The 27,631-nt window shown below is 42.6% G+C and overlaps 1 protein-coding gene across 5 annotated transcripts in view; it reads right to left on the reverse strand.

Annotated features, from left to right (window-relative positions):
• The window catches only part of slc45a1 (solute carrier family 45 member 1), a 112,052-nt gene that overhangs the window by 54,418 nt on the left and 30,003 nt on the right, over positions 1-27,631 (reverse strand). For all 5 annotated transcript variants that reach the window (XM_069918654.1, XM_069918656.1, XM_069918653.1 and 2 more), the window contains one exon: positions 9,953-10,073. In XM_069918654.1, coding sequence (XP_069774755.1) covers positions 9,953-9,989 — 37 coding nt within the window. In that variant the 5' untranslated portion in view covers positions 9,990-10,073. The remainder of the gene's footprint in view (positions 1-9,952; positions 10,074-27,631) is intronic.

A 27,631-nucleotide genomic window follows, 5' to 3' on the forward strand; every position in this document is an offset into this window, starting at 1 on the left:
TTCGGAGCTGAACAGGAGTGTGGGTATGACAATGGCTCTGTATACGCTTATCTTTGTGAGGTTTTTCAGTTGGTTGTTTTTCCAGACTCTTTTGTGTAGTCTTCCAAAGGCGCTATTTGCCTTGGTGAGTCTGTTGTCTATCTCGTTGTCGATCCTTGCATCTGATGAAATGGTGCAGCCAAGATAGGTAAACTGGTTGACCGTTTTGAGTTTTGTGTGCCCGATGGAGATGTGGGGGGGGGCTGGTAGTCATGGTGGGGAGCTGGCTGATGGAGGACCTCCGTTTTCTTCAGGCTGACTTCCAGGCCAAACATTTTGGCAGTTTCCGCAAAACAGGACGTCAAGCGCTGAAGAGCTGGCTCTGAATGGGCAACTAAAGCGGCATCGTCTGCAAAGAGTAATTCACGGACAAGTTTCTCTTGTGTCTTGGTGTGAGCTTGCAGGCGCCTCAGATTGAAGAGACTGCCATCCGTGGGGTACCGGATGTAAACAGCGTCTTATATTATCCTTCTACTGTGCAATTATGTAAAATATGTATAAAGGCACCATGAATGTATGTATTGTTAAATGTTTAATTTTTTTACTGTAGACTTTTACACTGCATAGTGTATATTTACCTAAATTGCTCTATATGAGTTCATTTATAAAATGCAATTCATTATATTGTTGATGGAGATGTTCTGGGGCGAGGATAATACAGTGGATTAGGCTGCAGTCAATCCGGTGATCATTAATACCTGTCATGGGTGTGGGTAATTTGACTTGCCTTTGAACAATGATATCATCTAGCAGGTGCCAATTCTTATTCTTAGGGTCCTGCCATGTACCTCTAATGAAACATAATGTCTATTATGACACGGCCGAGTTCCTAGTATTGTCTCAAGGACCCAACAGTAGACTCCCACTTCTTTCCTTGCTGCTCAAGGTAAAGCCATGAAGGTTGTGACTCTTCCCACTCTGGCAGTGAAGTCACCCAACCTGATCCAAAGCATCACTGGTGATGATCAGAAGAAGCAGAAAATGTTTTGCAATTAATTGGAAAAAATTAACTGATTTGAGTTTACGTAGATGGCATATGGAATTGAGATCTTGTATTCCATTGGATAAAATAACATATAATTTACGTGATAATAATTTTTTTTAATTGGAAAATTTGGAGCTCTTATTTGGATTATGTGGGTTTAAAATTTTGAATTCTCCGGCCATGCTGTAGTGGTGTTCTTCTAATCCATGGTAATTAATTATTGCGGTTTATATTTCCTTTATTTTTTCTTCCTTTTCTTCTTTGGGGTTTAGGTTAGTTGGTTAGGAGAGGTTGGAGAAGGGGTATAGGCGGCATAGGGTGGGGGGGAGTGCTGGAATGGGGGGAGGGTGGGTAAGAGGGGGGTGGTGTGTTTATATATACACACGTACTTTTTTATTGATCATATGTATTATTTGTTTTTCTGATTGTGTGTATCATGGTTTTAATATTTTAAATAAAATATTCAAAAAAATCAGAAGAAGCTACAGATAGTAATGAATGCAGCTATGAGCATAACACAAATATCCCTCCTCTGTGTGGACTCCTGCCTAAGAAAGACAGCCAACTATTGAAGGTCCCATTGCACCCTGGACTCCCTTCGAGGAGAATACTTAAGTATGTGAAAGCATGCATCAGCAAGTTTAAAGATAGTTTTTTCCCCACAGCAGTGAATCCTTAACAGTGCCCTCATACTGCCCTTTCTTGGTGCTAATTGATCTTTCTTTTCATTGCAATCCTATACTCTGTCATTGTGTTCTCTGCATGGGTGTATGAACATTTGAGATAACCTGTTATTCTGCTCGCAGAAGAATCCTTCTCACTGCAAAGTGACAAATAAACTCCTCACCGACAATCAGCACAGACGTACCTCAAGGATGCGTGCTTAGCCCTCTGGTCTACTTGCTCTACACCCATGTCTGTGTGGCTAGGCACAATTCAAATGCCCTCTACAAATTAGCCGATGACCCCACAGACGTTGGCAGCATCACAGATGACAACGAAGAAGCGTACAGGAGGGAGCTGGATCAGCTGTTAGATACTCACAACAACAACCTTACACTTAACATTGGCAAAACTAAGGAACTGATTGTGGACCGGTGGTGGTAGGGGAGTGGGGTGGAGGGGAAACTAGGAGAACACAAACCAGTCCTTATCGAAAGGTCAACAGTCAAATTTCAAAAACCTGGGTGTCAACGTCTCTGAAGATCTATCCTGGGGCAATCATCAAGGTGGCTCACCAGCAGCTATGCCATGAGAAGTTTGATGAGATTTGGTATGTCCCCAAATACTCTTGCAAATTTCTACAGGTGCACTGTGGAGAGCCTTCTGACTAGTTGCATCACTGTCTGGCATGGAGATGCAAATGCACAGGACAGGAAACTCAGAACTCAGCCAGAGCCATCATGGTCATCAATCTTCACTCCATTAATGACATCTACAAGAGGTGTCTCTATCCTCAAGGACCCTCTTCACACTACTACCATCTGATGGAGCAACATGAGGCTCCAACGGTACCCAACGGTACAAAAACAGCTTCTTCCCATCTGCCATTAGATTTCTGAATGGACAATGAACCACAGACACTACGTCACTTTCTGTTTTGTACTAATTTATTTATTTTTTCAAAAATATATAACTTTTTCACCTGTAAAGCAAAACAACAAATCTCGTGATGTGTTCAATAAATTGTGATTTGACTCAATTTTTTTTAAATTATGTTTTCACTCTAAAGCAGAGATGCAATGAAACAATTGTCACATCAAGAATGTCCAATAAATTGCACAAGCAATGGTTTCAAACAAGAGACCAATCGGAAAAGGATTAACTGAAGCTCATCCTTCCAATATTTCAACTTGCTCATTTTGGCAGTTCAGTCTTCCTACACATTTACATTGTATTTTAATGATTGTCTGGAACTCTACACACATATGGCACAGTGTCCATTACATTGCACCTTACCCAACTTGCCATCACATTCACCCAGTCCATCCTCCCTCTCATCCAGCCCAACAATATCCTGAACATGCAGCCTAACATCCTGGTACAGGGTGTTACTATTTACAGGAGATGACCAATAAGATGGCAATATATGCAGGGAATAGCAGGGGCTGTGTCATTATTTATAGGGGCTGACTAATGGTATTGCAATCATTACAGATGGTGCCTGTTAACACATCAGTATTTATAGGGGGAGCCTGGGGCTGTGTAAGGGGATGTGACAGTGTCTAAAGGAGGCTATCTGAAACTGTCAATATTCACGGAGGATTAGCGAGAGCTATGCAGTTTTTAGGGCCATCTACAGGGGTCCTTAGTATGTTTATCTTTTCTCTGTCCTGTAGATATGTAGAAGACAAGAATAAACTCAATGCTGGAGAAACTCAGCAGGTCAAACAGTGCACTTTATGCAACAAAGATAAAGATACATAACCAACATTTCAGGCTTGAGCCCTTCATCCTTTTATTGGGATTGTTGCAGATAGAGTGGCGGGCAGTGTTCAGAGAGGTGAGATTGGAAATAAGAGAGGGGAGTAATGAAATTGAGGCAGTTGATGTCTTGGCAGCAATTGGAAATAAAAAGATCCAGAGTGGGCAGCTGCCCAGGATGAGGTATCCAAGAGGAGGAAAAAGGCTTAAAACGGGAGAAAGATCTTGAGAAGAGGGGGGAGTGGGTGGAGAATCCTGACTGTGGAAATGGGCACAATGACAGAGATGACAAAAGAAAAGTTTGGCATTGTGGCGGGCATAGAACATTAAGGTGTGGGCAAAGGGGGGACAAAAGCCTCCAATGAGCACAGAGCATTCCATCTCTGAGAGGGCAAGGTCAGAGAGGATGGTAAAGTTTCATATAAGACAAGTATTTTTTGCACCTGACGTGCTATTAAAAATACCCATTTGAACCCTTGCATGTTTTGAGATGGTCCAATTATTGATCTTTGCAAAGCTGCTTGCTGCATAACTAGTTAAAAAAGATGAGCCAGAGGAGTGAGGCATGACATGTATCAGGGTTACAGAATAGTCTCACAAAGCAGCAAGAGGTCCATTCATGTAGCACATTGTGGTCTCATGATTCACATCTTAAGACTTAAAATTCCCACTTGAACCTTGTTCAGTAATTATCACAAAAATGCTCGGTCACTTCCATAAAATCTGAGATATCGCATGGCCAAAGAATTAACTCCTGTACTGTGTAGGTTTATGATCCCAGGTCATTTTGAATCTGAATAAACTACTGCTTTTCACCTGCATCATTTATCCTTGTGTTTTCCCATTCACGAAGCTCACAGGCCTATTATGTAACTGCAACGGATTCAGATTTCTTATTTTTTAGGTGTCATGTTTCCTAATCTGTTGCCTGCATCTTTGAGCCAAGCTGAACCTATCCCTCTCTGAAGAACACAGAGCCCTTGATTACTAGCTGAATTGTCAATGGAACGTAACCCTGGCACGTGCCAGCACCAGATCCTCCCAGCTGTCATCAGAACATTGTGCAGTTCTCTAACCATGATAGTTCCATCATAAATTTCAAAGTCCGCCCCAAGGGAGAATAATTATTACTCCACTCTATGATAAGATTTATGCTTTTACTGGCACCTCTCCTGCTTCCTACTTGTGTCCCTTCATCATGGACCTCACAAATGTGAATAGCAGAACTGAATTAACCCTTTCATGTCTTTAAATTACACTTGACAACAAAGATTTTTAGAAGGGTTGCTTCCTGAAAAACAATGGGGGATTGTGATAGAAAATTCAAGCTGAACACAAGGATAATTTCAAGTTTTCTGTATCATGTTGGAAGTTGGAGAAACATTAAATGAAGTTTGATTGAATTTAGCATTAATCGCATAAGGATGCTGGCACATGTTTTTCTGCTCATATTCGTTCGTACTCAGCATCTTGATGCCTCTCGTGTTCAACAATAGTAGGCCAGCATTGGTGGATTCCAGTTACCCTGATACTGCTTTTGCATGGTCACAATTTCCTGGTGAAACCTTTCACCATGTTCGTCACTGACTGCACCAAGATCAGCAGAGAAGAAATGCAAAGGCGAATGCAGAAAATAAATTTTCAATGACATATTGCACTTCATGGTTTTGTAAACGTGAAGTAGACTTAAAATATGACAGGAAATCACAAAACTAGGTTATATCTACAGAACGGTACATGATAGGTGTGGTGATATGATTATATGCACTGGCTGGCCCGCCCTCTGGGTGTCTCCCTGCTTTAGCTCCTCCCTTAGTCCCGCCCATGTGACCCTGGGCCATAATGATCGAGTCCCCTCTCTTTCCCGAGCATCTTCCTAGCCTGGACCCAGGCCAGCTCAATAAAGCCTATCATTTCCCCTCAGTCTTCTGTCTGCGTCATTATTGGATATACCGATAGCGCCCAACAATAGGAAAATATTATAGTGATATTCACGATCAGCAGCCCAAAATCCATTAAAATGTGTTCAGGAACTGCTTCCAATAGCCAGGTACATTTTCTTGGAGATCCTGAATCTGCAGATTCACGTTGCACAGTACAATGTTCACAATGATCCCATTCTCACATCAGTGTGTAGGAAGAGTGAGTGATTGCTTGCAAGAAATGCAGATAGGGAGGAGAGATGGGTGGGGGGGGGGGTGTTTTGCATTAGGCAGAGCAAGCAAGGAAAAAACCTAAAATGAAGACATTGGGAGAGGAGGGAACGGAGTGGTTGGCGAAGAAGGGTGTACTGCCAAAGAGCAAAGGGTAAGAAGGAGAGAAAGTGAGGTGAAACAAGAGAAGGAAAGGAATGAATGGAGATCAAAGCATTCTAAGGGTGGATTTACAAGGATATTGAAATAGTAACTTGGGAGGAAGGGAAGATGGTCAAGAGCTACAGTAAGAGCAAGGATCACCCTAAAGCTAATAAAAGAGAAGAGAGGTGACTAAAATTCTTAAATTCAGCCTTAGGCACTATGGATAAAAATAAAGGGCATGAAATAATTAAGACAGAGAGAAAAAAAAGAAATGAGAAAAGGTGTGTGATTTTAAAAAGTATTCTTAATACAAACACAAGGGGTTTAAGGAACCAATAAATGGAATGAAGGGAAATAATTCAGCTTGGTATGATGTTCAAGTCACTGAAGTATACGTGCAAGACTGCCAGAATCAGGAACTAAATATACCAGGTCAAAAGTTACAGGAAAGATGTGGAAAATACTGGAAGAGGAGGTGGAGCCTCAATGACTGAAAATGAAGTCATTTCAATTATGAAAGGATCTAACATGAGCTAAACAAGTAGTGGAGTTTTAATGGACAAAATGAAGTAGAAAACAGTTTAAGGTTGCTTTGGAAATTGTGTATGGCAGGTTGTAGTAATTGTGCAATGGTAGATTGTAAGAAAGGAAACATTAGACAAGTGGTGGTTCCACTGGCAGATTTTAACCTACACAAAGTATAAGCTCCAAGAGATCACGTCGCACTGTATTTGGTAATGTGAAAAATGTAGCTAACAGCCAAATGCTGCATAAATGTTTGTTCAACAGTGACCATAATATTATTAAATTCACGTAGTGTTCAGCAAGGAGGAAGGCTAAGCAGCTACTATGGTTCTAGGTTTAAGTAAGATTGATGTCCTTCTGGTTAAAAAAAAAGATTGTCCACGTTAAACAGGCAAATCAATCAATGAGTGGAAATGATGAGAGATCAGTCGAAATGTACAATAAATATTTAATAAGAAGTAACATCAACAGCTTTCCAAACAAAAGCCATGGATGACCAAAGTGGGAGACACCATGAAACAAAAATAACAAAAGCTATCAGGGATTCTGTGACTGTGAACAATGAAAGATGATATCACAAATAACACTGGACATTGAATACTTTTGGGCTGATTATCATAAAAATCACCTTAACATTTTCCAATCATGTACCTTTTTTTAATAGATATAACCTATTTTTTGTGATATCCTATCATATTTTAAGTCCACTTCAAGCATATAAACTATGAAATGCAACATGTCATTCAAGATTTATTTTCTACATCCACACGTTGACGTCTTCCCTGCTGATCTTGGAGCAGTCAAATGATGAATGTGGTGAAAGGTATCACCAGGATATTGTGACCATGGAAAAGCGACATCAGGGCAACTGGAATCAGTCAATGCTGCCAGGGATGCAGTGCAAATCACTAAAAACGGCAACAAAGAGGTCTCGTCTGGACCTGGTTTTGGTAGGCACAATGTTGTATTTGCTGTTGTTTAATTAACAGCAAACTGTAGGACTACAAAGTAGGATGACTGATCGTGGAAGAAACAGGTATGTCCAGAATAGAGAATAGCTCTCAGTTGGGGTTGGGGGGGGGGGGGGTTCATTATACGCTAGGGTCATCTTACATGCTGCCACCCTGAGTAGCCCCATGAGGTGCCGGAGTGGCCTCGAAGTGACCCAATGAGGTGCCAGAGCAGTGCTCCAGCAGCACTGCACCCCTTTTGTTGGACACTAACCCGAGAGGCATCAGATGATGAGTATAAACGGAAATCAGTGTAAAAACATTTTTAGGTCAGTTGAACGAACGCAATGTGTCAGCATCATTATGCGATTAAACCTGCTAACTTCAATAGACGTTCATTTAACGTTTCTCCAACTTCCTATGTAAAACAGTAAACCTGAAATTATCTTTGGGTTCAGCTTGAAGTTGTCTATGATAATCCCCAATTTTTTCAGGAAGCAAAGCTTTTGTAAAACGTTGTTGTCCAGTGAAATAAGATCTATATGAAAAAGTAGCAAGGGAAACCAAAATCAATTCAAGAAAATGTACAATTCTATCAAAAAAATGAGGATGATCTGTAGTAATGTGGCCTGCTAAAAGTGAATAATGGTAAGTATTCACAGTAAAGAAAGAGTGTACAGTCAGATACCATAGGGACAGTAAAAACTTAACTAAAACCAAAAAAAGTCACGAAGAAAAAAATGATACAAAATCCTTATCAATCCTTAACACTTTTTTTCATCTCAGGAGTTTAGGATATTCTTTTTTTTGGCTTGACTTCGTGGACGAAGATTAATGGAGGGGTAATGTCCACGTCAGCTGCAGGCTCGTTTGTGGCTGACAAGTCCGATGCGGGACAGGCAGACACGGTGGCCGTGGTTTCAAGGGAAAATTGGTTGGTTTGGGTTGGGTGTTGGGTTTTTCCTCCTTTGTCTTTTGTCAGTGAGGTGGGCTCTGCGGTCTTCTTCAAAGGAGGTTGCTGCCCGCCGAACTGTGAGGTGCCAAGATGCGCGGTTTGAGGCAATATCAGTCCACTGGCGGTGGTCAATGTGGCAGGCACCAAGAGATTTCTTTAGGCAGTCCTTGTACCTCTTCTTTGGTGCACCTCTGTCTTGGCCAGTGGAGAGCTCGCCATATAACACAATCTTGGGAAGGCGGTGGTCTGCTCCATCCTCAACATTAATTGGAGCGACTTCATCAACAACATCGAGGTACTCGAGATGGCAGAGGCCGACAGCATCGAATCCACGCTGCTGAAGATCCAACTGCGCTGGGTAGGTCATGTCTCCAGAATGGAAGACCATCGCCTTCCCAAGATCGTGTGTTTAGGATATGTATACAAGAATTAATATCAGTGCTAACTATCATCTTGGAAAGTTCTCTTGATTTATGAGAGTGTATCTTTAGTTGAAAAAGGTGCATTCCAATTTGCTATTTAGGGAAGTGTAGATCTGTTACTTTAACATCAAAAGTCAGGAAACTACCAGCAATTATAATTAAAGGACAGTGACAAACATCTCAAATTGCTTGAGAACATAATTTAGCATATGATTAAAAAAACAAGACTAATTTTTTGGATGAGGTGACTACAGAAGAGGACAGGGGAAGGTTGATGCATATTATTCATATGGATGTCAGGATGGCTGATGAGAAGTACAGTTGGCTAAATCTGAAACCCATGGTTAACTTTGCTGAGCATTTAGAAACAGAGAGTACAGCCAATTGACAGGTACTCAAATTGACAGGTCATGACTAGTACCCAACCTCAAAGATTCATTTTTGACACCTCAACTCTTCACCTTATGAAAGATAAATTAATCACGAAATTGTTCCATGCAATTTTTGGTATTAAACAGCTTTGTGGTTTAAAGTAACAGAAAGAACAAAACGTTGAATAGCTCGATTGACAGAACAGCATTTTCATGTTTCACTGTGTATAATAGTGTTATAAGTGGTGGAGGTTGATACATCGGGGACATTCAGAAGACTCTTACATAGGCAGATGGATGTAAGAAAAATAGAGGGTTATGACTGCGAGATAGGGAAAAAAAATTAGATTGTTGTGGAGTAGGTTTCCATAGGCTGGCACAACATCATGGGATTCAGGGTCTGTACTGTGTTGTAATGTTCTTTAACTAACATCGTGGGTTGGAGTAGGTTTTAACCACTATACAAGCAAAGCTGTCCCAGCTACTGTAGAGTGTTGCTCCTGGGTGGCCTCCTTCACACTGCATTGAGAAGCAAACTATGAAAAGAAGCAGAGATGTGCAGTGGCTAAGAGTGGTTCTGTGACTGGGAAGTTGAGAGTGATAATACCCGTATCTCTCTCAGTGCTACCAATACATCCATGTGAGATTGTATTTAAGGTCATGGGAGATCAATGAAGACAAAAGAATGGAATTTGAAGTGTGCTCAGTTTCAGGGAAATGGGGTCAGTAAAATTAGTCGTTTTTCAGACCATTTCGATTTAAGGTCAATGTATTGAACCTGTGGCTCTACTGTGATCTCTTCTGGAGGATTTTTATATCAGAAAATCATTGCTGGGGTGATTGAAAATCCCTTCAACAATGAAGAAAAAAAAATTCCAAACATGTGTTTTGAAATTAGAAATATGTATAAATTCACTCAACTACAGATTAATCCATTTTCAACAGGACAGCTCTTTTTTTGGAGTTGCGTGTTCAAATTCCTACCAGTCTTTGGAGGAAGTACAGATTGTACATTGTACATCCAGAATCGGGCTCTTCGGCCATACGTGACCCACCAAACTCAGTCAACATCATCTTTGATCATTATGCGGACTAGAAATGATACCTAGATTCCAAAGGTGAAATAGAGAGATTACACAAATTGGAATTGTAATCAAGTTCAAGAACACTTTTATTCCAACCTCCCCTTATTATCCTAATCATATACGAGGATCACAAAAATACCAGTTGCACAATTTTATGAACTGGACTTTTCTTGCACCAACTATGAAAATTTGTTATTTATCTATCTTTTATACATATGATCTCCTTCTGTACTGGGGTAATTTAATGTATTCTATTGATGTTTTTTTTCTACAAAAGTACTGACTGCAGCAAGTATGAACTGCTGCAGTATTACAAGTATGTATAATACTTGTAATACTGGCACTTATTGGGATTGGTAAATGCTGGATAAGTTAATTTTTCGGATGCTTGAGAGTGTGTGTTGCCTGATTGGTGAACTGACTGCTAGGGGGTGCCAATTTTAAACTTTTGTACTTTTTACATTGATTTTCTGTGATTTTTTTTCCAGTTGCTTGAATTCCAGATAACAGGAATTTGACTGTACTTTTGTGTATGACAATGAACTCATGATCATTATCACAAAGGGGAGTGAAAAGTCTCAAACTGGATGAAGCACAAAAAAGATTTATTATGATAGCCTTAGCTGTAGCAAAAAAATGTATAATGTCAACTTGGAAATCAGAAGAGAGCCTGAGAGTACAGCAATGGTACATAGAAATGAATAAATGTATTCCATTGGAAAAAATAACATATAATTAAAAAAATAAAGTCACATTATTTGAACAAATTTGGGAACCGTACATGGAACCTCCACCCACTAAAATGATAAAATGATAAGAAGACGTAATGAATGGACCCAGTGTGTAAAAGTAGATGTCACAATTTTCTTGTTTATTTTCATTGTGTGATGACATTGTTTAATGGTTTTATTGTATTGTATATGTTGAACGTTTAATGGGTTCACGCTGCTGAAGATCCAGCTGCGCTGGGTGGGTCACGTCTCCAGAATGGAGGACCATCGCCTTCCCAAGATCATGTTATATGGCGAGCTCTCCACTGGCCACTGTGACAGAGGTGCACCAAAGAAAAGGTACAAGGACTGCCTAAAGAAATCTCTTGGTGCCTGCCACATTGACCACCGCCAGTGGGCTGATATCGCCTCAAACCGTGCATCTTGGCGCCTCACAGTTCGGCACGCAGCAACCTCCTTTGAAGAAGACCACAGAGCCCACCTCACTGACAAAAGGCAAAGGAGGAAAAACACAACACCCAACCCCAACCAACCAATTTACCCCTGCAACCGCTGCAACCGTGTCTGCCTGTCCCGCATCGGACTTGTCAGCCACAAACGAGCCTGCAGCTGACGTGGACATTTACCCCCTCCATAAATCTTCGTCCGCGAAGCCAAGCCAAAGAATGGGTTTGGAGGGGGGTGGGAAGGAGGGAGGGAAGGTAGGGGGGGAGAAAGGGGAAAAAATGCCTCTGTGTATATTTAAGAGGGAAATGTTTGCATGTAATTTGATTGATATGGTTCACAGTGTGAAAAATTTTAAAAATTTAAAAAAACAAAGGGGAGTGAAAATAGAGCACTTGAGACACGCAGTGATATCGCACTTCAGCCTAACGTGCCCATGCCAACCAAGGCTAACCCCATTTCTCTGAACTGGCCCATATACTTCCAAATCTTTCCAATCCATATACCTGTCCAAATGCCTTTTAAACATTGTAATTGTGCCTGCCTGTACCTTCCTTGGGGAGCTAATTCAATATATCCACCACTCACGAGGTGGAAAACATGCTTCTCAGGTGCCCTATAAATCTTATCCCTTTCACCTTCAACCTATACCCTCTAGTTTAGACTCCCCTTCCCTGTGGCTAATCCATCTTATCTATGCCTCTCATGATTTTATAAATCTCTATAAAGTTACCCCTCAGCTTCCAATGCTCTGGGGAAAACATTCCCAACCTATCCAGTCTCCCTAAAACCCAAGAACATTCTTGTGAACATTTTCTGCAACCTCTTGAGTTTAATCAATTTCGGATGCCCCCCCAAGTTCCTCAACATGGTTATCCAACTGCACGAAAACCAACAAGGTCGGGTCAGATACAGCAATGAGCTCTCCGAACCCTTCTCCATTAACAATGGCGTGAAGCAAGGCTGCGTTCTCACACCAACCCTCTTTTCAATCTTCTTCAGCATGATGCTGAACCAAGCCATGAAAGACCTCAACAATGAAGGCGCTGTTTACATCCGGTACCGCACGGATGGCAGTCTCTTCAATCTGAGGTGCCTGAAAGCTCACACCAAGACACAAGAGCAACTTGTCCGTGAACTACTCTTTGCAGACGATGCCGCTTTAGTTGCCCATTCAGAGCCAGCTCTTCAGCGCTTGACGTCCTGTTTTGCGGAAACTGCCAAAATGTTTGGCCTGGAAGTCAGCCTGAAGAAAACTGAGGTCCTCCATCAGCAAGCTCCCCACCATGACTACCAGCCCCCCCACATCTCCATCGGGTACACAAAACTCAAAACGGTCAACCAGTTTACCTATCTCGGCTGCACCATTTCATCGGATGCAAGGATCGACAACGAGATAGACAACTGACTCGCCAAGGCAAATAGCGCCTTTGGAAGACTACACAAAAGAGTCTGGAGAAACAACCAACTGCAAAACCGCACAAAGATAAGCGTATACAGAGCCGTTGTCATACCCACACTCCTGTTCGGCTCCAAATCATGGGTCCTCTACCGGCATCACCTATGGCTCCTTGAACGCTTCCACCAGCGTTGTCTCCGCTCCATCCTCAACATTCATTGGAGCGACTTCATCCCTAACATCGAAGTACTCAAGATGGCTGAGGCCGACAGCATCGAATCCACGCTGTTGAAGATCCAACTGCGCTGGGTAGGTCATGTCTCCAGAATGGAGGACCATCGCCTCCCCAAGATCGTGTTCTATGGCGAGCTCTCCACTGGCCATCGTGTCAGAGGTGCACCAAAGAAGAGGTACAAGGACTACTTAAAGAAATTTCTTGGTGCCTGCCCCATTGACCACCGCCAGTGGGCTGTTATTGCCTCAAACCGTGCATCTTGGCGCCTCACAGTTCGGCGGGCAGCAACCTCCTTTGAAGAAGACCGCAGAGCCCACCTCACTGACAAAAGACAAAGGAGGAAAAACCTAACACCCAACCCCAACCAACCAATTTACCCCTGCAACCGCTGCAACCGTGTCTGCCTGTCCCGCATCGGACTTGTCAGCCACAAACGAGCCCGCAGCTGACGTGGACATTTACCCCCTCCATAAATCTTCGTCCGCGAAGCCAAGCCAAATATAGTGTCCAGAATTTCATACAAGATACCAGGTGTAGTGTTATCAATGTCTTGTAATTTGTCCTGCAACATGACATCCTACCTCTCGAACTCAATGCCTGATGAAGGCAAGCATGTCATATGCTTTCTTTATCACTTTGTTTCCTCTCAGAGAACTACGCACTTGTACCTCTCAGTCGTTCTTTTGTACAACACTCATCAGGGCCCTGCCATTTACTGTATATGTCCTGCCCTGATTTGACTTCCTAAAATGCATCACTTTGCACTTGTGTGTGTTAAATTCCATCTGCATTACTTGGCCCACTTCTTGTTGAACTAGATCGTGGAGTGGCCTTTGCCAAACTTTACTGCTCACTACAGCACCAATTTTGGTATCATTTGCAAACTTACTACTCATGCCACCAACATTCTCTTCCAAATAGCTAATATGTGAGGGGAGGAGAGAAAGGAGAGGAAGTTAAGTAAATGAAAGGGGTTTAAATGTGGGAACAGGAGGGTGAAGGATTTATGCCAGGGAGAGGAAGGTAGGGATTGCAGAGAGGAGAAAAAGAAGAGCAGAAAATGCAAGTTCAGAGAGGGCAAAAGAGAAGAGCAATCATCAACGATCCACACCATCCAGCACACATTCTGATCTTGATCAGGAAAGTGATATAGGTACCACAAGGCACATCTCACCAGGTTCAGGGACAGCTTCTACCCCTCCACCATCATACTTTTCAACAACAAACTCAATCAGGGACTTATTTAAAGACTCTTACTTTTGCACTTTATTGATTTTTTTTCTCTCTGTATTGCACAGTCATTGTGTTTATGTTTCTTTATTTGTTTACATGTGATCGTTGAGTCCGTTTTTTTTTGCATTGCCAATCAGAGGTAATTCTGCCTCACCTTCAGAAAAAGAATCTCAGCATTGTATGTGGTGTAATGTATGTACTCTGACAATAAATCTGAAATCAGAATGATAAGCCTTATTAAGATCTAGTGCATCCTATTTTGCAGATCAATCATCACCTTGACAAGGCTCACAATCAAGTGTAGTGAAGTGTGGTCTTTCGGCGCACCTCCATGTGGTCCCACTGTCTGGTCATCCAACATAATGGCCCAGTAGAGGTTTAAAATGCCCGTGGAACGGGTTGATGGCAGTTTTTCCACAAAGATCCTAGGATGTCAGGCTCATACATTTAACACCTCAGACTATATGGATTGCGGCGTCCAGGGAAACAACAGGCTGGCGCAGGGCACCAGAGCACATTTACACACCCCCTCCTCTCCCTTTGAGAGGATACTATCGGGTAGGAAGCTGCAACAGTATGCCAGTGTAAGACTCAATGGGCAAATGCCTCACATCAGGCTGCAGCCCACTGGCGACTGGCTTCTGGGAACTAGGTACAGTGACCAGGATTCGGGAGGGTCCTGATGTTGAGCACGACTTCAAAAAATCCTCAGACACTTCCAGTTTCATAATTGTTTCAGGGGTTCGGAACCACGGGCCAAGATGGGTAGCTTGGAAGTCGAGAGCTTGAGTTCACTGCTGGACAAGATGGGACCGTGCAGTTTAGGTTACTGAGTGGCATAAGGTGGCTGTATTGGAGGAGGTGTTGAGATGCATGGACACATGATGTCTCTGAAAGAACTCTCTTTTGTTTCTCTTTTTTTGTTTGATAGAGACTGAATTGGTGGAACCTGTTCATGTGCCTTTTCAGGGCAAACAAAGCAAAAACTCTGTATATTTTCGTGTACATAACAAAATGTACATGAATCGAGACACAAACGTGTTTGCAACTGACAGGGCAGGGGAGAAGAGGCCAGAGGAGTGGTAGGAAATGAAGAGATCTTTCCAACACAACTGGCTGCTTGATAACTAGTGATTGAAAGTATCTCACTTCAAAGTTCTTAAGTGGTTGCAAAACACTTTCAGGTTTGTGGAACGTAAATATAAATGTAAAGTAAACAAAAGAGACAACAGATGTTGGAAAACTAGAGCAACACACAAAAATGCTGGAGGAACTCAGCAGGTCATGTGGCATCCATGAAAGGCAATAGATAGTCAGCATTTGGGGCTGATGCCCCTCATCAGGAATAGCAAGAAATGGGTAGGGGTGGGAGGAGCACAGAATGGCAGGTGAGAGGGGGAAAAAAATGGAAAAAGAAAGTAAGAAGCTCGGAGGTGATTAGAGGAAGAGGCGGAGGGCTGATAGGAAGCACTCTGATAGGAGGAAGGAAGGGAAGTGAGTGGGGAGCTGGAGGAAGGTGTGGTTGATGTAACAGGATGGGGGAGGGAAAAGACAAGGAAAGGAGAAGAATTGGGCCAGACATGGGAGAAAGCAATGGGTGGGGGGTGGGGTGGTAGGTGAAGAAACAAGGGGGGAGATAACTGGAAATTTGAGATGTCGATGTTGATGTGGTCTGTTTTCTTGCAAGTGGAAATTCTTTCTTTATGTGAGTTAGTGGGCAGACTGTTCAATCACAGGGTGCCTCATAGTCAAGCCTAATCCTGCCCTCAGTAACACATATACTCAAGCTTACACACACATACATGTGCATGCATGAATTCCTTAAACAACTAAATGTCCAAAGGCACATTCTCTAAATGTCCAAAGGCACATTATTTAAGAAAAGGTTGGACAGGTATATGGATGAGAAGAAGATGGAGGGTTATGGGCATTGTACAGGGAGGTGGGACTAGAAAGGGGTGTTTGGTTCGGTGCAGACTAGAAGGGCCTAATGGCCTGTTTCCGTGCTGTAATTGTTATGTTATGTTATATGTTATGACAGTGCGTTTATTGTTTTCTGTTATTGTTTACTGCCCTCAGTAACACATATACTCAAGCTTACACACACATACATGTGCATGCATGAATTCCTTAAACAACTAAATGTCCAAAGGCACATTCTCTGACTAATTTTCCAGTCAAAGAGCACTCAGTTAGAGTGGTCTTTTTAGCAGTTTTGCTGAGGTTAACAGAAAACAATAAACGCACTGTCATAACATATAACATAACATAACAATTACAGCACGGAAACAGGCCATTAGGCCCTTCTAGTCTGCACCGAACCAAACACCCCTTTCTAGTCCCACCTCCCTGTACAATGCCCATAACCCTCCATCTTCTTCTCATCCATATACCTGTCCAACCTTTTCTTAAATAATACAATTGACTCCGCCGCCACTATTTCTCCCGGAAGCTCATTCCACACGGCTACCACTCTCTGAGTAAAGAAGTTCCCCCTCATGTTACCTCTAAACCTCTGCCCCTTATTTCTTAACTCATGTCCTCTTGTTTTAATCTTTCCTCCTCTTAACGGAAATAGTCTATCCACATCCACTCTGTCTATCCCTTTCATAATCTTAAATACTTCTATCAAATCCCCTCTCAACCTTCTACGCTCCAAAAAATAAAGACCTAATCTGTCCAATCTCTCCCTATGCTCTAGATGCTTAAACCCAGGTAACATTCTGGTAAACCTTCTCTGCACTCTCTCCACTCTGTTTATATCCTTCCTATAATTAGGCGACCAGAACTGCACACAGAACTCCAAATTAGGCCGCACCAACGTCTTATACAATCTCAACATCACCTCCCAACTCCTATATTCCATGCAATGATTGATAAAGGCCAGCATACTAAAAGCCTTCTTCACCACCCTATTCACGTGAGTTTCTACCTTCAGGGAACGATGTATCGTTACTCCTAAATCTTTCTGCTCTTCTGTATTCCTCAATGCTCTCCCATTTACCACGTATGTCCTGTTCTGATTCTTCTTACCAAAATGAAGCACCTCACACTTATCAGCATTAAATTCCATCTGCCATTTTTCAGCCCACTTTTCTAAGCAGCCCAAATCCCTCTGCAATCCTTGAAAACCTTCTTAATTATCCACTATTCCACCTATCATAGTATCGTCTGCATATTTACTAATCCAATTCACCACCCCATCATCTGGATCATTAATGTATATAACGAACAACAATGGGCCCAATACAGATCCTTGAGGCACACCACTGGTCACCGGCCTCCAACCTGACAGACAATTATCCACTACCACTCTCTGGCCTCTCCCTTTCAGCCAATGTTCAATCCATTTGACTATCTCAAAATTTATACCTAAAGACTGCACCTTCCTAACTAACCTTCCATATGGTACCTTATCGAAGGCCTTACTGAAGTCCATATAGACAACATCCACTGCGCTACCCTCATCCACATTCCTAGTCACCTCTTCAAAAAATTCAATCAGATTGGTAAAACATGACCTTCCTCCCACAAATCCATGTTGAGTGCTCCTGATCAGACCCTGTCTATCCAGATGTTTATAAGTACTATCTCTAAGAATTTTCTCCATTAATTTACCTACCACAGACGTCAAACTTATAGGCCGATAGTTGGCAGGCTTCCTCCTTGAACCCTTTTTAAATAACGAAACCACATGCGCAATGCGCCAATCCTCCGGCACTATCCCCATATCTAATGACATTTGGAAAATTACCGCCAGAGCCTCTGCTATTTCCTCCTTCACTTCTCTCAATGTCCTGGGGAAGATCCCGTCTGGTCCCGGAGACTTATCCACCTTTATATTCTTCAAAAGCCCTAAAACTACACCTTTTGTAATCTCTATATTCCCCATATTTACCCAATTTGCTTTTTTTTATCTCACATCTCCCAATATCCTTCTCCTTAGTGAATACCGAAGAAAAGAAACTGTTCAATATCTCCCCCATTTCTCTAGGCTCCACACTCAATTTTCCGCTCTGATTTTCTAAGGGACCAATTTTGTCTCTAGCTTTCCTTTTACCATTAACATATTTGTAGAACTCTTTTGGATTAGTTTTCACCCTGCTTGCCATAGTTTCCTCGTACCTTCTTTTAGCTTTCCTAATTCCTCTCTTAAGATTCCTCTTACATTCAATGTATCTTTCAAACATCTCCTTAACTCCATGCTTCTTATATCTAATGTACGCCTCCCGTTTTCTTCGAACCAAGTTTCCAATATTCCTTGAAAACCACGGCTCTCTCAAACCTTTTGCCCCTCCTTTTAATCTAACAGGAACATAAAGCTTTTGCACTCTCAAAATCTGATCTTTAAAAGACTTCCATCTCTCTACTACATCCTGCCCATAAAACAAATTGTCCCAATGCACACCCTGCAAGTCCTTTCGCATCTCCTCAAATCTAGCTTTTCCCCAATCAAAAACCTCAACCCTTGGCCCTGACTTCTCTCTTTCCATAATGACATTGAAGCTGATGGCATTATGATCGCTGGACCCGAAGTGCTCGCCAACACTAACCTCCGTCACTTGACCCATCCCATTTGTCAACAGTAGATCTAACACTGCTCCTTCTCTGGTCGGCACCTCTACATATTGTTGTAAAAAACTATCTTGCACACATTTTACAAACTCTAACCCATCCAGTCCTTTCACAGAATGTGTTTCCCAATCTATATGTGGAAAATTAAAATCTCCCATAATTACAACCCTGTGCTTAAATATCTACTATCTCCCTACAGATTTGCTCCTCTAGGTCTCGGTCCCCTCCGGGTGGTCTATAATACACCCCTACAAGTGTAACCTCTCCTTTCCTACTCCTCAGTTCCACCCAAATAGCCTCCGTGGATGTGCCCTCTAATCTATCCTTCCTAGGCACCGCTGTAATATTTTCCCTGACAAGCAATGCAACCCCACCTCCTCTTGCCCCTCCGACTCTATCACACCTAAAACAACGAAACCCAGGGATATTCAGTTGCCAATCACATCCCTCCTGCAACCATGTCTCACTAATCGCTACCACATCATACTTCCAAGTATCAATCCACACCTTCAGTATAAATCATAAAATGTACTTAGAGGGTAATTAAGTAGAAGAGCTTAGATATTTTTACCTACCATACCATCAAGTTCCTTTGAAGTATTGTGTCAGATTATGTTATATTTTATATATATATATATATATATATATATATATATGGCAAGCTCTCCACTGGCCACCGAGACAGAGGTGCACCAAAGAAGAGATACAAGGACTGCTTAAAGAAATCTCTTGGTGCCTGCCACATTGACCACCGCCAGTGGGCTGATATCGCCTCAAACCGTGCATCTTGGCGCCTCACAGTTCGGCGGGCAGCAACCTCCTTTGAAGAAGACCGCAGAGCCCACCTCACTGACAAAAGACAAAGGAGGTTATCATCTGATGGGGCAAGTTTCTTTGGCAAGACACTGAAGTGGCTGATCGGAAGGAATCAATTTGTGTTCAATGAGCAAAAGATCTCTCTCTGAAAACCGACAAGAACCTTCCTGAGTGGTAATAATTTACCTTTCAAGCACCAAAACCTGGTGAAGATTCATAAATGTTAAATTTTCTGTGCATAGTATAAGAATTGCCTGATACTGGTGAATTTGGAGGAGTGAGAAATGCGATTGGACTGTGAACCTATACACACATTACATACACGTGCACTTAGAATTAGAAGGGGGTTAAGCTAGGTTAAGTTAATTGTAATAAGTTAGAGTTTGATCCTGTTTTCATATTTAAAGATATAGGTCTCCCGAGGCTGGAGAGTATCATCCTGGAGACCACAGTGTCAGAAAAAAGAGATCAGCCATTTAAAACTGAGATAAGGTGGAATTTTATCACTCAAAAGATCTTTATGATCTTCTGCCCCAGAATATTGTATATGATTAATTATTGTCAAAACAGATGATTTCTGGGAAATGGAGATATGCTGGAACCTGGAGTTGAGAGACAATTTTAGCTAATTTCTTACTGAAAGCTGCAGCAGGGCTTATTTTTGCAGTAACATCTTCTGTTACTATGTCCTAAAAACCACCTTTCTCATTTCAAAATATACTTCTTTCCTTAAAAACATTAAATATACAGAATATTTAAGTCAACATTTTCACTCCAAGTTAAATTATTCTGATTACTTAACATTAGTTTGAAGACAAAAGTACTAACTTCAGAGATGAAATCTGGATCAAAACTCTGGAAAACTCAGTGGGTCAATCAGCAATGCCATGGAGGCAAAAGTTTTGGGTTGAAGTTCTGCTTCGGGATAAGTGGGAGGAGGAAGGATTGCCAGCCTTAACATTAGGACACCATTAGTTATTGTTTATATGCAACCCCACAGCAAAGAGTTCATAGGGTTTTAATACATATTCCAACTAATTGGAGTGTAATGGTTCTAAACTTCCCCGTAGAGCCTCTACAACAACAGTACCCAGCTTCAACACATACCCAGCAAGTGCTAGTTTATAGCACTTGATAGCGGACAACACTATGCACTGGAAAACCAGAGATCTCTGTGTGTACCAGAAGATGTATTTTACCATGATAGTGCTCTTCAGCAGCCGATTATATTTCTCTATTTCCCTGCAAAGGGCCAATACAACACTGTGATAGGACAGATTCTATCACCAATGTGTATATGTACATATGTGCAGATGGTAGTGTAGGATGACTGTGATTGGCTGAGAGTGGAGCCACACCTACTGGCAGGTCTTGAAGGATTGCTCCTAGCCAGACCAGGTCATTCTGGACTGGTCGACCTACTTGTGATAGGCTCCAGTCTTTTAGTTAATAAAAGCCTTGGTTTGGATCAACAAGTCTTTGGTTCTTTCGACGCGCATTACAAGCACCAAGGCTTGTGTTATGCAGCTGAAACAGAGGAATGTCAACAATTGCTCTATATCACCCCTCATACTAGAAGGGGATGGTAATCATCTCCTTTCCACTGTAATCATAACGAGGCCAGCAAGCAATGAAACACCAAACCAGTGATTCACTCAGACTGTGCACTTTATACACTGAGACATAGATTTTATTTCCAAATTTTTGATCATAAGGTTTGCAGTTTCTTAGGTGTTGCCATAACCTAGCTGAAGCAGTTTTCATTCAGGATATAGATGGAACCCTTGAGTTTAATTTCAATGCAAATCTTAACATAGCAGATCTTAACTGGTTAATGTGAATCAGCTGTTTATTCAAGATGAAACTGAACCTGAATATTTCAAAACAATTTCTCAAACCAATTCCTATCCTCAAAATCATAATTCTATATCTGTTGAATAGCACATCCTGGATGATTTGTCCTCCCACGTAGTGAGTCAGATATACAACAGCTCCCAGATCACAGATAATGGAGCACCAAAACACTTGAATTGTGAAGTGGTCTGAGCAACGAAAGAAGAGGATAAAAATGAGGGAGCAGTGCTGAACAAAAAAAAACCAGGCAGATTGGGCTGGGGGTAGTGAAGGGTATGGAGCTGATGGATACAACCAGGAAGTCTCGTTGGGGTCATGATCTGCTTGGAGAGATGATATACAGAACAGTCAATCTGTGTTGGTCTTGGGGTGAGGCTGCTTAAGGAAGAGAGCTATGAGAATGGGCCAGGGATGATGGTGAATGCACCTTTGACAAAGTGCCACACATGAGGCTGATAGGCAAGATAGGTGCCCACAGTTTCACAGGAAAGATACAGAAATGGACAGAAGATTGCTTGAGTGGCAGGAAGCAGAGAGTGGGGATAAAATGCACCTTTTCTGTCCATGAGGAGAAATTTCATTACCTGGAAGGTTGGGAATTTATGGAATTGGCATTGCAGATGGCTGTGGAGGCCAAGACATTGGGCATTTTTAAAGCAGATGTTCTTAATTAGGAAGGGAATCAAGGGTGACAAGAATAAGGCAGGAGAATGGGGTTGAAGAAGATAGTAAATTAGCTATGATGGAACAGCAGGGCAGACTTGATGGGCCAAAGGGATTCCTTACTAGTGACCAATGGTGTTCCTCAGGGCTTTGTGCTGGGACTGCTTCTTTTCACACTTTAGTCAATGATTTGGATGTTGGAATTGGTGGCTTCATGGCCATGTTTGCAGATGATAACTAAGATAGGAGGATGGGCAGATAATGTTGAGGAAGCACTGAATCTGCAGGACAGACAGGTTAGAAGATTGAACAACAAAATGGCAGAAGTATAGTTAAGTGTATGATCATGTATTTGATGGGAGGAATAAAGGCATAGATTATTTTCTAATTGGGCAATGAGTTCAGAAATCAGAAGTGAAGAGGGACTTGGGAGTCTTTGTACAAGATTCCCTAAAGGTTAACTTTCATGTAGAGTTAGTGGTAAGGAAGACAAATGCAAGGCCAGCATTCAATTTGGAAGGGCAAGAATATAAAAGCAAGGACGTAATGTTGATGCTTTATATGGTATTGGTCAGACCATGGGGAATTGTGAGCAGTTTTGGGAATCTTATCTCAGAAACGATGTATTGGCGTTGGAAAAGGTTCAGGGGAGGTTCACAAAAAAATGATCCTCAGTATTATCTTAGAGGAATGTTTGATGGCTCTGGGCTGAGACTCACTGGACTTTAGAAGAATGAAGGAGCGATCTCATTGAAACCTGTCGAATACTTAAAGACCAGGATAAAGTAGATATGTTTTCTGTGGTGGCGAAGTCTTGAAACAGAGGCCAAAGCCTTAGAATACAAAAATATCCTTTCAGAACAGAAATGAGGAGAAATTTCATTACCTGGAAGGTTGGGAATTTATGGAATTGGCATTGCAGATGGCTGTGGAGGCCAAGACATTGGGCATTTTTAAGCAGAAGTAGATGTTCTTAATTAGGAAGGGAATCAAGGGTGACAAGGATAAGGCAGGAGAATGGGGTTGAAGAAGATAGTAAATTAGCTATAATGGAACAGCAGGGCAGACTTGATGGACCGAAGGGATTCCTTACTACTGATTCAACCTGCAAGATGACCTTTAAGAAATTCTGTACCAGAATTCTCAAGTCCATTTGCACCTCCACTTTCTACATTTTCTACAAAAGGTGTCCTTTTAAGAAGGAGGGGACCTGAACCGTAGCAGCGAGAGTTTGAAAATGTCTGCAAACTCCAGCCAGTTGGTCCACACAGGTTTTTAGGCAAAAATAATGTCTATGCTTGAAGAATTCCAAGGATTCACCCTCCTAAAGGTTCTTTAAATGTTACCTTCAGAGTCATGGAGGAGGGGATATGTAGGGATTTGAGAGGGTGTATTATTGTTTTCCCTTTCAAAGCACACATAGAGACATTGAGCTCGTCCGGAAGAGATGTATCATGGTTAATGATACTACCTCATTTCGACTTCTAGGATGTGATGGCGTGCATGCCCTGTCACAGCTGCCAAGCGACCATCTGGGAATCCAACTTAGTCCACATTTGTCTTCTTGCATTAGTAATTTCCTTCCAGACATTATTCCTGGTCTTCCTTCATGTCTTTGAATCGTCTGATCTGAACACCACTGATCTGATCTTCAACAGGTTGAATATCTCTTAGTTCATCCACGACTCCTGGTTAGGATTTTGCTGCCAAGTCCTGGAACATGGACCAATCTACATACTCTAGTCAGTCATGAGTCTGCAGGACTGCCTCCCCTTAGACAAGCCCTGGATGGTCTTGTCTTCCAGTGCAGTGCTCGACATTCTCAAGTGCAATTTGGCTTGGCAAATATTTGCAATTAAAACTTGCCAGCAACCACCGAAATCTATGCATTATTATTATGGTCATTTTTGTGTTTCTGAGAATTTGTTTAACCAATTAACACCAATGGATTCATTTACTTTAAATTTTAAATTATTATTTCCAGTTGTCAATTTGAATCCCTTATTTTCAGCCCTTCTGGTCTTTTCCCTGAGACAAAAGGAGTGTGTTTCCGACCTGGAGATCAGTGACATCCAGTGGGCGTGGCTGCATGGCTGACAGTCATTGATACTTCTGTGTTGATTTTTATACTTCAGATTAATTTAAGGATTGATGCCAGCCTCTGTGCTAAGAATCACCCTGCTGTCTGAATACTTGAGATTAAAGACGGACACATTACCAGTGAACCTGGCTGCCTTTCATTCGATTTTTACAGCTTCATGCGGATTGGGTGCATCAACTGAACAAGACATTTTATCTCAATTATCGGTGCAACAGGAAGGAGATTCTGGGGTGTTATGTGACGGAAAGGATGAAATGAATAGAATGAGCCAACATCGCAAACCACAAAAACAGAGCACAATGGAAGTATTTATACTTAAGTCAGGAGATATTATTTCACCTTTTAAACTCCAAGGCAAAAGCTTTTTAGAAATAGTGTGCACAAATGATAAATGACCTTGTAAATATTGAGAAGCTACATGATTCCTCAGGGTGTAATAGTGATATTGTTAAATTGTTTCGAATCTTGAACGAAATGCAAAGGATGTGCTTTGTTACAAGATGGAAGTGCTGTTCAATTGAGAGATAACAATTAGGATTGGCTTCCTCCGGGAGTGATTATGCCAACCTTCTTTTGGAGCTCTATTGAGAACGTCCTGGCCAGCCGCATCACAGTGTGGTATGGTTGCTGCAGAGGAATGGATTGGCGGTCAATCCACAGGACTGTAAGAGTGGCAGAGGTGATCAATGGAGTCCCTCTTCTCTCACATTGATGTGATCTACAGGGATCATTGTCTGAAGAGGGCACGCAAAATCACTGAGGTCCTCTTCCACTCTGCACATAGCATCTTTCAGCTGCTTCCATTCATGAAAGAGATACAGACCAGCACCACCAGGCTGAGGAACAGCTTCTTCCCATGGGCAGTGAGAAAGCTGAACGACCAAAGGAACTGCTCACATTAACTCATATTCATCAAGCAATATTTAATTATTTATTTGTATACATGAATGCTTGTCCAGCATGTGTATTGTTTGTCTGTATGTGTGCTATGTCTGCTTGATGTCTGCATGTTTTGCACCGAGGACTGGAAAATGTTGTTTGGTTGGGTTGTTCTTCTACAATCAGATGACAATAAACATGACTTGAGAAATATAAAGTCAAAGGAGGTGAGCTGGATTTTGGTTTCATCACAATGAAGAAGAAAGTAGTAGAGGAAAAATGCATTGCTTGTGGGTTTAGAGTTGAGGAACAGACAAGGATGCACTTTGAATAAGTGAAATTGAAAGCTGGTGGCAGACAGGAATTTCCAATTGTTTTCTCCTATTTTAATCTCAACACATAACCTCTTTCAGAAAGTAAGGGAAGTTTGTGGAACACTCACAGGTATCAAATTATGATCAAACACTGTGACAAGGTTTCACCATCAAGTGTAGTGAAGTGTGGGGAGCAGGGACATGGTCTTTCAGTGCTCCTCCGCAGGGTCCCACAGTCTGGTCATCCTACATGCTGGCCCCACATAGATTTAAAATGCCTGTGGAACGGGATTGATCAGAGTTTTTCCATTGAAGATCCTAGGATGTCAGGCGCACATGTTTAGACTGCATGGATTGTGGCGTCCAGGGAAGCAACAGGCTGGCACAGGGCACCAGAGCACATTCCCCACCCACCCCCACTCCTCCACCAATGAAAAGCCTTGGAGATGATGCTATAGGGTAGGAAGCTGTAGCAGCATGCTAGTGTAAGGCTCAATGGGCAAAGGCCTCACATCAGGTGGCAGCCCACTGGCGACTGGCTTATGGGAGCCAGGAACAGTGACCAGGATTCGGGAGGGTGCTGACGGTGAGCAGGACTTTCAAAGATCCTCGGATGCTCCCAGCTTCCTAATTGTTTCAGGGGTTCAGAACCACGGGCCAAGAAGGCCTGTGGTTGGAAGTCTAGAGCTCAAGTTCACTGCTGGACAGGAGAGGGGCCGTGCAGTTTAGGAGGTTACAGAGTGGCATTAGATGGCTGTATTGGAAGAGGTGTTGGGATGCACGAACACATTGTTATAGTACAGATTCTATCATCAATGTGTATATGTACAGATTGTAGTGTAGGATGACTGTGATTAGCTGAGAGTGTAGCCACACCTACTGGCAGATCTTAAAGGATTGCTCCAAGCCAGACCAGGTCATTCTGGACTGGTCGACCTACTTGTGATATGCTCCAGTCTTTTAGTTAATAAAAACCTTGGTTTTGATCAACGTCTTTGGTTCTTTCGACACACATTACAATTTTATTAACTAGAAGACTGGAGCATATCACAAGTAAAATAAATTTTGAAGGGATGGAGCGTATGCTACAGCTGGAATGCCTCGACATCGACCCACAGTCAGCTACAGCCACGAATGACTTTAAGCACTGGGTGAGGTGCTTCAAAACATACTCTGATCCTGTCGTGATAGAGGACAGCCATCAACTACTAATATTGATGACTATGGTGTCTCCAAGAGTCTACCAGAGTGTCCAGGACGCGACCACTTACGCCGCAGCCATGAAGGTACTGAAAGGGCTCTACGAGCGACCAGTGAACAGGGTCTATGCTCGGCACAAACTTGCTACAAGGAGGCATCAGCCCGGTGAGTCCTGTAAAGCTTATATTCATGCACTAAGGGCACTGGGCAGGGATTGTGCCTTCTCAGACAGAACTTCTGCGGAGATCACAGATGATTTCATTCGGGATGCCTATGTGGCCAGGGTTCGATTGAATGAGGTGAGGCAGTGCCTGCTAGAGCACGGGGGAGAAAAACTAGAGGACGTGATCCAGATCGCAGAGACGATGGAGGCTGTGGTCTTAAGTATGGACATGTATTCTCGGGGCTGGACCCCACACTCTGATGTAAGTAGGATGCCCTCCCTCTACCCTACTACTGCCGCTACGCTGCCCGATGCAACCCCAAAGTGTTATTTCTTGGGGAGGAACAAGCACATCAGGTCCCAGTGCCCGGCGAGAAAAGCCAGGTGCCAGAAGTGCCTTAAAAGCGGCCACTTTGCTGCAGTCTGTCACTCCAAAATGGCCACCGTCAAACACAGTGCCTCGTGTGAAGCCAAATCGCCACTCTCCATTTCAAACACTTCTTCCTCAGAGCTCTCGTCCAATGAGAGCGAGGACTCCATCCGCTCCCTCCTATGCACCGCGACCAAAGCCACCCCCCATGAAAGGATGTTCTCTTTCCTGAGGAAATCTGAGTCGGGTACGACCATACCGGCATGGCTCACGGTTCCTGGTCCAGTCCTTTTATGACGCCACGTCCGGTACTCTAAGAACGATCCCTTGGTTGACTGAGTGACTCTGCTCCATGCAAACCCGCATTATGCCTATGTTGAGTACCCAGACGGACGGGAAGACACAGTCTCGGTAAGGGACCTAAGTCCAAGCCGAATCAGACATAGCAGTGCCTTTAACCCAACCTCCTCCTATTCCTTCTCCCCCAGGTCATGTGCTTGAACAGAGGGACCAGCAACACCCCACCAGCTCAGGCCAGACTGTCGACAATGACGTTGGGGAATTGAGCGAAGCAGTGGCTGTACCCTACAGACCTGCCGAT

Source organism: Narcine bancroftii, chromosome 2 (assembly GCF_036971445.1).
Source record: "Narcine bancroftii isolate sNarBan1 chromosome 2, sNarBan1.hap1, whole genome shotgun sequence".
NCBI lineage: Eukaryota > Metazoa > Chordata > Chondrichthyes > Torpediniformes > Narcinidae > Narcine > Narcine bancroftii.